At 40.8% G+C, this 13,169-nt stretch overlaps 1 protein-coding gene across 4 annotated transcripts in view; it reads right to left on the reverse strand.

Annotated features, from left to right (window-relative positions):
• The window catches only part of GRM5 (glutamate metabotropic receptor 5), a 322,075-nt gene that overhangs the window by 173,684 nt on the left and 135,222 nt on the right, over nucleotides 1-13,169 (reverse strand). For all 4 annotated transcript variants that reach the window (XM_073336744.1, XM_073336740.1, XM_073336753.1 and 1 more), the window contains exon 3: nucleotides 3,727-3,976. In XM_073336744.1, the coding sequence (XP_073192845.1) occupies nucleotides 3,727-3,976 (250 nt within the window). The remainder of the gene's footprint in view (nucleotides 1-3,726; nucleotides 3,977-13,169) is intronic.

Genomic DNA, 13,169 nt, shown 5'->3' on the forward strand with positions numbered 1-13,169 from the left:
GTCGCTGCTCTTGCCTGTCACTGGAACCCTACCAGGGCCCCACTGGCTGTCAGCTCCAGAGTCCTGCAGCCCCCGGGGAGGCTCTCTGTCATGGACGTCTCTGGAAATCTCAGATTCCCTACTTCCATGACATCCCTGTCATAAATGTAGCCTTACTCATGATTTATGCAAGGTGTCTGTGTGTAAAATCTTGATGGGGCAAGGGGAGTAAATCCATGATGGAAGGCTATCCCTGTGGACTTGCTCTGGACTGTGACACCCCCCTGCCCTGGCTAAGCTGCACTAGCTGGTATATGGGGGAGGGGGCAGATCCAGAGCTCCAGCTAGTTCCCACCCCTGCCCACCTACCTGTGTGGGAAGAAGAGTTGCAGCCCATCAGTAGCTGTTCTTTCTTTGCCCAGGCACGCTGGACTTGGGCAGTGGATTGACTTTGGACCCTGCCTTCCCTGGGTAGATGTGTAACCAGGTTCATGATTCAGCCCCCTACCTCAACCCCCCATGGTTTGAAGCCATTTTCCAAGCTCTTCCTAAATGCCATATTTTTTTCCTCACAGAAATAATGCACAAAAAGGCCCCACCACTAGACATTATCTAATGCTTCAAAAAATCTTTTCCAGTTTCTGAAACCTCTCCTGTTTGTCACCCCTCACACCATAGTGTGTATTTCTAGGCTCACTGTGCTGTGGCAGGGTGGTTGGCCTTAGGCCTTCTTCTTTGCAGCACACCCAGGGCTTGCCCATTAATGTACACTAAGGCGTAGCTTACTGATTAAACTGCCTCTCAGGAACCTTGCTGCTCACTGTAGCTTATCAAATAAACATGCCATGCTACCAATAATACTCAAATACTCAGCTGAAACAAGCATTGATTCTTTTATAGTCAAACAAATGCTATTGTGCTGAAACAAGTCATCTTTAGACAATAACAAGCTGGAATAGATATATATTCTCTACTAGCTGCAGCAAGGGGAATGTATTACAGAGACTCATCCTGAGTCATGCATCAGTCCCTTCACATTGCTCCTGCTGAAAAGAAATGAGGATGGCTCCAGTGAAGGGGGAGTTTCCAATAGCCACAGAGCTTGTATTGCGGGCTCTTGAATCATCTTTGTGCAGCCTCCAGGATCAGAGGTAATGATAGGATCATTTCCTAGGGACAGCAGGATATAAAGAGACGCTGTGGCACTCCATTAATCTCCAGTTGGCTGAAAGCCCCTTGCGGCCCCAGCCAGCTTGCTACAGTTTAAAGCAGGCCCAGGTTGGGTAGCTACAATTAGTTTCCCCCAGCTCAGCTGTCTCTAGTAGATACTGGGCACCACTGCTTTTATGTCCCACTCATCACCATGGCTTTTTATTGCTGATGATAGCCACCCCACCCCCACATATTTCTCTCTTTCTGAATTGTGTAGAAATACGTTTTGCCAATACAGCTGGGAGACCCTTTTATGCCGACCCTTTTTTTAGTGAAAAATGCAGATTCAGCAACAGCAAAATGCTTTGTAAATTCATATCAGTTTTGCCAAATGTTTGTGGAGGGGGGAGTAAAAATTCTGAACAAAATCAAAATGTTTCATTTTGGCATTTTCTAAACAAAACCGTTTGATTTTTCAGCATAAAACAACTCTTTGTTCAAAAATTTCCTTTAATTTAATTTGTTTTAAATTAAAAAACATTAAAAAATTGTCAAAATTCGAATAAAACATTTCTGATCTTGTCAAAACAAAATTTTTCACTCAACCCAAAATGATTTTTTTAAAAACTTTTCATTTCACCAAACCTTTCTAAAATTGTTGGTTCAACTCAAAACAATTTTTTTGACATTTTGAAATTGCCAGTATACTGAAAAATCCCTAATTCACTCAGCTCTATTCATAGATGAACTTGGTATTATCTTGTGCAAGAAAGTGCATAAATCACTCCAACAGAATAGAGTCTTCTTTTTAATCCAGAGCTGTTTACTATTTAGACTTCTAAAATAAACCATCATCTCAACATGCCACCTCTAAAACATTCTTACAACTAGACATGACAACCCCTGAATATAACCATGAAACATTCTGTATCATTGATCAAAAGTAGGACGTCATTTATATTTAACCTCTCTTTTTTTCCTTTTCTCTCTCTTTTTTTTAAGATCTATAAGTATATCCATTACATTGACTCTGTCTCACAGTCACTGAGGGCCCACTGGGCATCAAATCCTACTACTTTGCAAATGAGCAACTCTTAGTAAAATCAATGGGCGTTTGAGGTTTACATGAACAAAGCACCTAAATGACTTCTGAAAGAGGGACTTAGGTCCTTTTGAAAATTTGAGGCCTGCAACAGAGAAACACCTCCACGTGTTAAGTGTGTAAAAGGAGGTATAAAGGGTGATGAGCACCCACAAGTCCAACTGAAGTCAATAGATTCTCTGTAAATCAGGCCACAAATGGATGGAATAAGGCAAGGCAACAGAGCAACCTCAATAGGAAAAAAATAGCCATAGTAATGGACTCACATTGGTTGAAGATGCAGAAATAAATAAGCAATTACAGTTATTCAAAAAGGTCTGGCGATTGTTTCGTTCTTGTGATGGGTCAATGAGAGAAGGCAGGAGCCCATGTAGCCATGCTATTCTCCATTGTTCACCATCCAAAGAGGAATAGGCAGCATGGTAAAAAGGGCGGGAAGCGTGACCTGGGAAGTGGATAGAGGCCTAGATTCTACAAGTGACAAGGGCCCAAGCCCCATAGATTCCAAGCCAACTGCACGGAGGTGCTTCCTTTCCACATTCTTCACAGGCTCACCCTTCCATCACCCATACAGCCGGCTTCACTGTCATGTTGCTCTTTTTTTTGCCAGCTGTACAGCATGCTTGTGAACCTGCCAACAGAACCTTCATTCTACGGGCAGCATATACTCACCTTTCCAATTGCACTTCCTTGGAGGTGGAGCATGTCATAATCAAGTGACTGTTCTGAGACCCCCTTCATGTAGGCTGGCACCCCTGCCCTCCAGCACCCAAAGTCCATTAATTTATGTGGAATGTGTGGCAAATACACAGAGGCACACTGCACATACAGCAGTCAACTTTCCTCTTTGTGCAATTACCGTAGTCTCATTTCCTGCTTGATTAATGCCTCTAATATTTTCCTCTCTCTCCTTTCCATGCAGATGGAAGTGAGCATTTGTGCCATGATGACTGACCACCAGATCATTTGAAAGAACAGCTGCATACTTGCTTTAGAACAATGCTAATGGAACAGCACTACAGCCAAAGGAAAATAATCATTCATAAATAATCTCTCCATTTTGAAGAGACTTTTATTTCATTTATTTATTTCATTTCACAAAGACTAGACCAGCTGTGTCTTAAAACAACATTCAGATCAGCCATAGTTTTAGCTATTAATGGCATCACATTGATATGCATTTTCAAATAATGTAGCAAAGAACAAGGATAACATAAATCAGAAATAATTATCTATATATTACAGCCATTCTCTGAAAAACTGTATTATGCAGCAATACCTTCCAAACAGGGACACTGTGTACAGTGTAATGTATACACACAAGCCTCTCTGGGATCTATATCATAAATGACAAAGATTCTGCTAAAATGATATCCTGAACTTCAGGAAACACACACGCACAGTACATAACTTATGTGTGTGTGTGTTTGTGCACATGACCCAGTTGTACTATGCATATCAGTGAACACCTATAATTATACAGGGTTACTCACCTGCCTAGCAGCAAAAACTCTCCAGCCAGACCCAAGCGCCTCATGGCCATTAGCAGCCCTCTCACAGTCATGCCCTCACAGAAGCAAGCAACCACTCTTGCCTTGGGCAGGTGGCTCCTTAGCTTTTTCAACAGCTTGTCAAAACTCTGTTCGCCAGCATTGCTATAGATCTTGTAGGAATGGGCAATGCAGATCCCCTCCTTGCCCGACATATCTTTGAAGGCTTCCATTCCACTCTCACCATAGTTTCCTACATGGAAATAAAAGAAACCCACAAACTGTAAATTAATAGATTAAAATTTCAAGAAGGTTTTCCATATTAGGAAATAAACAAATCAGGTTAAATGCATTGGTATTTTATTGGTGTTTACATTACTGATGCTAACAAGGTACCATTAAGAAATATTCTTTTTTTAAAAAAAGAGAGAGAACACAATGCTTACAACAAAATATTTATAAATCACAGAACTAACCTAACCCTTCAAAGTCTGCTAAATTGACTGAATTAGCTCAGTTGCTTTGAGGTTTTTGGCAGTTTTTAAAAAGTAAAAATAATTGTTCAGAACTAATTGTTTGTTTGTTTTCTTCCTGCTTTAAAATATTCTGAATGTTAAAAATGTTAATTAGCAAAAATGTGACTTTGTAAATAACACAATCTGAAGCATACCAGTATTTTAAACATGCTAATAATGTATGCGTGGCAAAAGTAATCCTCTGAGGAAAGGTCCTTTTCTGCGCATCTCTAGAGAAAAGGTGGTAAAACTGAAGACACAGAGGTCATGGTAAGCTAAAATCCTAGGTTTTGTTTTGCTTTTTTTATTAAAGTAGAAATGTAAATCCAAACCAGAATAAAAGAGCTTTCATGCTTTCTCGCATGCTGCCCCTCACGCACAGGAGAAGCTCCTTGTAAACATTCACAACCCCACCCCCCATTATCTCTTTCAAATCCTTCCTTAAAACATTCCTTTGCTAAACTTGACCATGATTTGGGCATTGGTGTCCTGAGACTGAGGCCTAACAAGCAGACCAATATTGTCTCATTGTTTCCTTGTCTCTCTGCCTGTATTCACCTGTTGCTCCTTGTCTTTGATAGCAAGCGCTGTAGAGCTGGGACCATCTCTTTGTTATCCATTCATATGGCACCTAGCACAATGACATACAGGTCCATGACTGGAGCTATGAGGCACCACCACAATACAAATAAGAAGAAGACAGTGAGAGACCAGGAAAGTGAGACTGCTGCTGGGAACTGATCCCCAACTCATCTGTGTTAGTGCCTCAGGGAAAGAAACTCTAACCAGGTGCAAACTTTACAGAATATCAACATAATACAGGAACATACTAAAACAGTGACAATGGAAAGATATTGCATTGAGTGGTTAGAGCTGGATCTGGGAATTTGGACTCATAAGTTTTACTTCTAGCTCTGCCACTGTGTAGCTTTACGACTTTGGGCAAGTCATTTCCAGCCCTCTCCAACTCAGCTAACACATCTATGAAATAAACATCATTTGTATTATGGTAGACTCTTGAGGCCTATTATGATAGGCACCATAAATAAACATAATAAGAGATTGGCTCCAGCTTGAAGACCATTCACTCTAAATAGACAGCACAGACAAAGGGTAAGAGAAAGGAAGTATTTTACACAAAGAGAAATGAGGCATAGAGTGATTAAGTGACTTGTGTGTGAAAGGTCATACTGTCAGTTTGTGGCAGAGCCAGGATTTCAACCTAGACCTTCTGGTTTACAGTCTAGAGTTTTAACCACAAAACTACCCTCCCTCCCATATTAGGATTAAAACTGGTCCAAAATCAGAAGTTCTGCCCGATTCAAATCTGGAAGAACAATCAAAATATGATCAATTCTCACAAAACAGAAAGTTCAAAAACTGTTTGATTTTGGAATGTTAAAATGTTTCATTTTGGCTTAGTTCAATGTCAGTTTGTTTTCCTCTAAGCTGCTGTGGTGTCTCATGGACCTGTAGCTTGCATGTCTCATGACCCATTTTAATCTATGAGCCTGGCTCTTGAGCCAGAATATATCTCCCATGATGTGCCATGGTCATGTGGCTCACGTGAGGCAATGCATCAGTTCATCCAGAGGCTGAGACTGCAGTAAATCATGGGAAATGTAGTCTAGCCAGGGAACCCAGCCGACAGACAAAATGGAGATATTAGGTACTCAAACTACAATGAGGTCCTGCAGCACTTCAGGCCTACACAAATTAATGGCTTACTGACCCAAAATGAAACATCAAGTTGGTTTGAAAAAATATACATATTTTCTTTTGATTTTCCCAACAGAAAATTCAAAAATTATCAGCAAAATTATAATTTGTTGATGGGAAATTTTGATTTTGCAGAAACTGCATTTCCATTGAAAAAAACTTTTCAGTGGAAAATTTCCAACCAGTTGTAATTCACCTACAGAACTAGGTCTCTTCAAGGTGTAAAACACTCAACTCCTCAGATGAAAGTGCAAGTACAAACTGTTACCTTGAGGCTTGCTCTAAAACTGAGGATATGCAATGCAACTACAATGCAGCACAAATAGCAGTTTTCTCAATAAATGTCCCAACCATTGACTCTTTTATAATCAAACAAATACTATTATGTCACAGATGTACTGGTCATGTGTTAGAGAGCTTATTCCTTCACTCTTCCACTTCCCTGGTCCTTCTCGCATGAACAGAGAGCAACAATACCTGAAGTCCGAAGGTGCAAACAATTCAATGTTTATTGGGGTGAACTTCCAGCAAGCTTAAATACAAGTTCCTTTTTCCTTATTTTCAAATCCCAACTTACTTCCTGTTTGCCCCTAATTTATATAGTAATATTCTTAGCTATACCTTAACCAATCATTCTACTGAAATTTAACTAACCAATCCTAACATATTGTAACATGATTAGCTAACCAATTATATCCCACCACCTTAATTAGTTTACACCCAGCAAAATTAATTATACAGCAGACAGAAGCAATCACAGAACCAGACAGAGACCATTCCAATAAACAATAGCAAAGTGGGAACTATAATGACAAAACAATACAGAAGTGAGGATTTCACAACTACATCTATAAAGACATAAGAGTTTCCCAGCTGTGTCTATTGATAAGTGAGTTCTTACCTGACAGAAAACTATCAACCTCAATTTCCTTTTACATCTTCTAGGCACTTCCCTTTCTCTGGAGGTGATAGGCACTATCAGGACAGGATTGTATTCCTACAGCCCAATAGCACCTTCTTTCAATGTGACTACTTTGGAATGTGAGGATGTGACCGGTCGCTTCCCAGCTTATGGTTGCCTCTGTCGCTTAGCCAAAAGCCTTAGCCTAAGAACAGGGCCTCAGACTGTCACAGTAAGAGAAGGACCTTACACTGGCAGACAGTGATTTTGATTCTATCTTTTATACCTCTAACTAGCCAAGTGATAAGAATACACCTAAATTCTTAAAGTACAGGCCTTTACAGACAGGCCTGAATATCTATATCCTAACACTCCACCCCTTTTTTTTTCTTTTTCTTTTGGGATCCTCCTGCCCAGGTATCCCTGGAAAAGCATAGGACATATGGCGACACATTTCCTGATAGGGCCAGGCATCAAGGTGGAAGGTGTCGATGCTTCATCTGTCCCACTGCCCCTTGTGTAGTACCATGCCCTGCACCTTCTCTCATATGGGCATACTACACCTATTCCAATTAGTGTTCCAGACTTCCCAGTATAGTGGGCCCAAGAAGGTTGGGCCCGGGATGTCTAGTACACGTGGGGGGGGGGCTTACTACATTACTTATAGGTTATAATTAGTGGCTGTTCTCTAGGGGGTCGTGCCCCCCTTGATCGTTTCCATATGCAATGTAACACACATATAGTTAACAATACACCAGCTGCTATGATAATCCACAGCAACACCGAGAGTCCTGACCACTGCAGTATGGTCCAACATCCTGGCCACCACCAAAAACAGTGCTTCTCCTCCTTTGATAAGGTTAAAATTTTGTCAGCGCCATCCTGTAGTGTGTATTGTAAGTGTGTCCAACTGTTGGCGCTTTCAGCAAGTTGCTCTTGTAATCTTTGTGTACTTTTGTCCATATTGTGTGTCCATTGAATATCCACAGTGAAATTTGGTATTGTCCAAACCAATTCAACTACTTGGTACAGTATGGGGTAGTAGGTGCTGGTTCAATTGTTTACAACGATTAAGTCCACTGATCCATTGGTGCACCATAGTCCAGGTGGCAGTGTATAGAAGTTCATAATTTTGTCATACACTGGAAGGATTTTGCCTCCTAGTGTTATATTGCAGGATTGCATACATTCCCAACAGAATACACCGTACCCCATATACATTACCCCTAAATGCCCCCCCTTTGCAATAGGCCATTGATCCTGCTCCTCCATAGTCATAGGAGAGGGGCACATCCATATTCCTCCTCTGGATATACAACTGCTTAATGTGATGACAGTCCAATTTACCCCATTCCACCCCCCCCCACCTATTCCCTAATGGCTCCCAACGTGCTCCCTCTTCCCTACTTACTCCCATAGGGTTCAAGGGAACCACCTTATTTGCCTTTCCTTCCCATGGTATCATAGTAACAATTACACAAGAACTGTCCCCACAGGTTGGAGATGTTATTTTCCAGGTAGATGGGTATGTTTTTGCAATTGTGGATAAATATGGGCTAGCCTCCCGATTTAAGGCCATTGTTCTGACCAAGCATCTCTCATAATATCCATTAACATTATTAACTGAGCATTTTGAATACCTACGCGCACTTCTCCCCATGTTAGTCTTCTGAAGCCCTCCTCTACCCATGTCACCAGGTCCCCTGCCCAATGAGTTAACTGCAAGTTTACCTCTACTGCTGTCCTCCACCCTGTGGCAACTGCTGATAGTTGCTGTGCCATTAATTCATTAATTTGTTGTTGAAATTTCACATTTTGGCTTACTAATTGTTTGGTTACCCACTCGTCCCCCAGATTCCATGTACCCAGTATAGTGTTCCCAGCTGCCCACAATCCCCTTTTCTGATGACGATTCCAGGAGTGTCCTCTCACCCACGCATTGAATTGTTGTTTCAATCCTTTTATGTACATACTACAATTTGGTCCACCCACCATTCCTTGGGGTTTACCACCCATGTAATAGAGTGAAAGGACACGTTAAAAAGTGCTGGCTGCACCTGCTCCCACAATGGCTCCCAGACATTTGCTCGTCGGGGAATATTCTTGGCTCCAGGCTGTGGCCACTTTAAATTTGGATTCTTCCAACTTGGCATCCATATCACCTGTAGGGTTACATTCTGTAAAATGGTTAACTCATTGTACACCCAGCGTCCCAAAGGGGATTTTACGCCTAATGTAATATGTACATAACAATCACACCTTCGGGGATTATCTTCCATGGAAGTACCATTGTGGTTACATATGGTAACATCACACCCTAAATGTGGGGCCCTATTTTCCTAAGAGGGTTCATTTGCTCCAGGAGACCAGAGGGTTATATTCTTTGGACCCTCTATAACAAAACCACATAGCTGGGTAACTGTGTTTTCCACTATCGTTAATCATGGCACATTATTATGTCACAAATGTACTGGTCATGTAATATTTCAAGTCCCTGTAATTTTGTTACACCATACAGTAAGTGGTGCCTCATATAAAATGAAAGAAAGTGCTTCAAAATAATGAGGCCACTTACCAAATTATGCAGATTTTCAGCATTCGGAAGAAAAACATCCTGATATTCTAACTCTGAAAGTGACTGAGTTTCCGAGTTGAGAAAACTCTAACTGTGTGGTATGAGCTTGAGGGAGATTCAACAAAAACAGAATGCAGTTTTGCATCAAGGTTCTTGTACAAATCCACTTGTCATAATCATTGCTGATTAAACTACTTTATTAATTATTCATAGAAAATTCCTCTGTTGTGGAGTACTTTTGATGAGGTATGTATATTTAATTTTAGCTATACTGTAGTGGTAATGAACACACTTTGGTGGAAAACTAATCATTGCTCTTAGATTCCCTTATATCACAAAAACAAATTAGTCTGAATTTCCTTAAAGCCATGTTTCCCCTCCAGGAACAGAAAAACCAGGGAAGGCGGAAAATGTTGTGGGAGGCTATGTGAAGTTTTCATCAAGAATTTCTGCCACACATTTCCTGCAAGGGGAAAGGAGCTGGAGTTTGGGGAGTTCATGGAAGGAGAGACGCTTGGTAAGTTTTCTCAAAGAAACCATATTTTACTAATCTATGTGTAGGCTTGGAAGGATTAGATTTTTATTGGTAAGTGTCAGTAAATGTTGATTTCACCCTAAACACCTAAACTAATGAAAAATATTTCCATCAATAATAATCAAAATTTACAGATAGACAAAGTAAGAAAATGCTGCTTGAAAACTTATTAGAGTTTGATTTAAGGATAATTTACTTTGTGTATTTTCGCATGTGATGTTGGTGTGTGCTTTAATGGTTAGAAAGCTTTAACTGTTTGAATCTCAGCATCTACTGTCATTAAATAATTATTGTCTGACCCCGCTTACTGTTCCTCCCACAACTGTGAAAATTTAAGTTACTGAAAATAAAAGAAATGCTTAAAACCCATAATCCTGTGCAACTATGAAAATTGAAATTGTTAAAAGTTTTAAAAATGCTTAAAATTAAACATTGATAATATTGATATTATCCATTGAAATTGTTTTAAACAACTGAAATGTGGTATCTATGTTGTGGTAGTAATATAAGGGCCACAACCAGGTTGGCCCCATTGTACTAAGCTGCAAGTGGGTTGCCTAGGTGGCGCTCCCTTGTGGCCCCTCAAAGTGTGAATTCCCCAGTTGCTGGTCCCTGTCAGTTGGATGCCACCCTTCATGGGTCTGGCGCCATAATGCCTTAAGCCCTCTGCCTATGACAGACTTAAGTCCCACCCCTTCTGAGGCATCAGAGTCCAAAATGAAAGGAAAATTGTGAACTTCAAACCAGGGTCACCCAAGGATTCATCAGCAGGACCCTGCCCTTCTACTCAGGGCTCGTCTCTGTGTAGCCAGTCCCTTTTTATCGGTCTTCCTGGGACCAGTCATCCCATCCACCAGGAGGCTCACCCAGCTAGCAAGCTGTCTTCGGTTCTTGGCTGGACGAAGGCTTCCCTCACAGAGGAAGAAACAGAGCTCTGCTCTGCTTTCCTGGTCAGCCCCTAACTGAGCTGGGCCTCTTCCATTTAAGTCCCCTCTTCACTCCTGAAAACTGTTGTAGGTAAAGCAGGGTGGGGCCAACCATGTCCACAGGCCCTCATTAACTGCCTTCCTACTAGCGTGGGGCCTATCTCCCCTAGCACATAGGCTCTGTCCAAAACATACAAAAATGATAATTCCTTCTCCAAAGAGCTTACACATTAAAAAGATAAGATGTAAATAGATGGGTGCCACAAACTAGTGGGCTGGGGTGCGGGAGGCAGGGTTAGAAGGTGTACACAATTCTTAGCCAATCATTAACAATGATCAAAACTTGTCCCAAGTAAGAAATAGAAGGGAGAAGTCAATTTACTGTTACTTTGTTGCACAATTTAAGTATGTAAGGCTTGTCTACACTTACCGGAGGATTGATGCTGTGGTGATCGATGCATCAGTGTTCAATTAGCAGGTCTTCACAAGACCTGCTAAATTGACCGCCGATCACTCTCCTGTCGACTCCTGTACTCCACCTGGTCGAGAAGAGTAAGGGGAGTCGATGGGAGAGCGTCTCCCGTTGATGTTGCGTAGTGTGGACCCCGCGGTAAGTAGATCTAAGCTACATCAATTTGAGTTACTCTTTGTAGACAAGGCCTAAGACTCATACAACCACACCTAGCGATGAATCTGTAATGAGAAACTGGTGGTTTACATTCAAACTCTGTCCCCACTCAGTCTCTTCATTAGAGCACTTGAAAACTATGAATCTATATTGTAGCTGACTTTGCACTAGAATGTGGGCCAGATTTTCATTGGGTGCTGATCTCTTGAAAATGTGGCCAGAAGTGACTGCTGGGGACTTTTGAACATCTGGCTCCTTTTTAATGTGAATAAATGAAAGCTGAGCTCTTTTGAAAATCTGCTTCCATATGTCTCAACATGTATAAATAAATCATGTATTACATCATCTGCTAATGACTTAGCCCTGCCTCTGATTTACAGTTTGGTTCAATATAAGGCATGTGCATTACCACCTATGTTATAACTATAACCACCTGCTAGCTCAGCTTCAGCTGGATCAGTACTAGTCACTGTTAAGAAGCTTAAAAAGAACAGATTGTGCTTTTTTCTTTCTCCCCCATCCTCCGGGGATGAAAGTGAATGTAGTACAGTATATAATACTTGGATCCGATAGAAAGGGATCTGGCAAATTACTTTCTACTCCTACTATTCCTTCTGCCCAGTAATTGAGCCAATTAAACCCTCTTAATACAAACCTCTGAGATTTAATCTGCATTATAAGGCAAAAGCAACAAGGGTTTTAGTCTAAAAATAATAAACAAAATACACTGACATCTGCTTCTGTCAGATTAGAGGACACCAATATAAGATAATAAAGAAAGGCTCCATAACTGACTGAAATACTGTGCTGAGAGAATTTTGGTAGAGCCACAAAAATTGTTTTATTGCTTTTTGTCCTAATCTGTAATGCAAATTGTTATCAGGCATCTGTCCCATTTTGAAATGAGGCTTAATGCATGGGAACGAAAAAGGAGGCCATTTGGAGAACTTTAAGATATAAAAATTGATAGAGATGTTGGGGAGAAGTCCAATCACCACAGAGTGTAATGTTATAGGAAAACAGAACGGTCAATCAAGAATGAAGAAATGTATTACACCATTTATTTAGCTAGTGATAATCCTACCTGACATGGGGAGCATAGTTCTTTAATCAAGAAGCGCTACCCTTGTTTCTGATAGGTAGGGAAGTGGGTAAACAAATGAGAAGTGGGTAAACTCAGTTTACCCAAGTTTACTCTTGACTACACTGCTGTTAGAAACCTCATCATTTGTGACATTTAAAACTAGAGTGGGGAAAACACTAGAAAATGTACCAGTGAACTACTGGGTTTCTTGTTGACATGATTCTATGACTCTTCTTAGGTTTGGCCATTGCTAATAGTAAGGACAGGGCCAGATTTATAAAGGGATCTAAAGAGGCAGATAGGATTATAAAAGAACCTAACTCACATTGAATGTCAGGAAACTCAATAGGAATTAGGTATCTCAACTGCTTAGGTGCTTTTGAAAATCCCACTAGGCTCCTATCTGGAACTTTAGGTGCCCAAATACCTTGGTAAAGCTGGACCTTATTTTAGGCTTTGTACAAATATAGATAGATAGATGTAGATATATTCTTAATTTGCATGGAAACATATTATTGTGTTAAACATTTAACCAGCTTCATTTTCAGCAGTGGTACTATTAG

Source organism: Lepidochelys kempii, chromosome 1, assembly GCF_965140265.1.
Source record: "Lepidochelys kempii isolate rLepKem1 chromosome 1, rLepKem1.hap2, whole genome shotgun sequence".
In the NCBI taxonomy this organism is placed as follows: Eukaryota; Metazoa; Chordata; order Testudines; family Cheloniidae; genus Lepidochelys; species Lepidochelys kempii.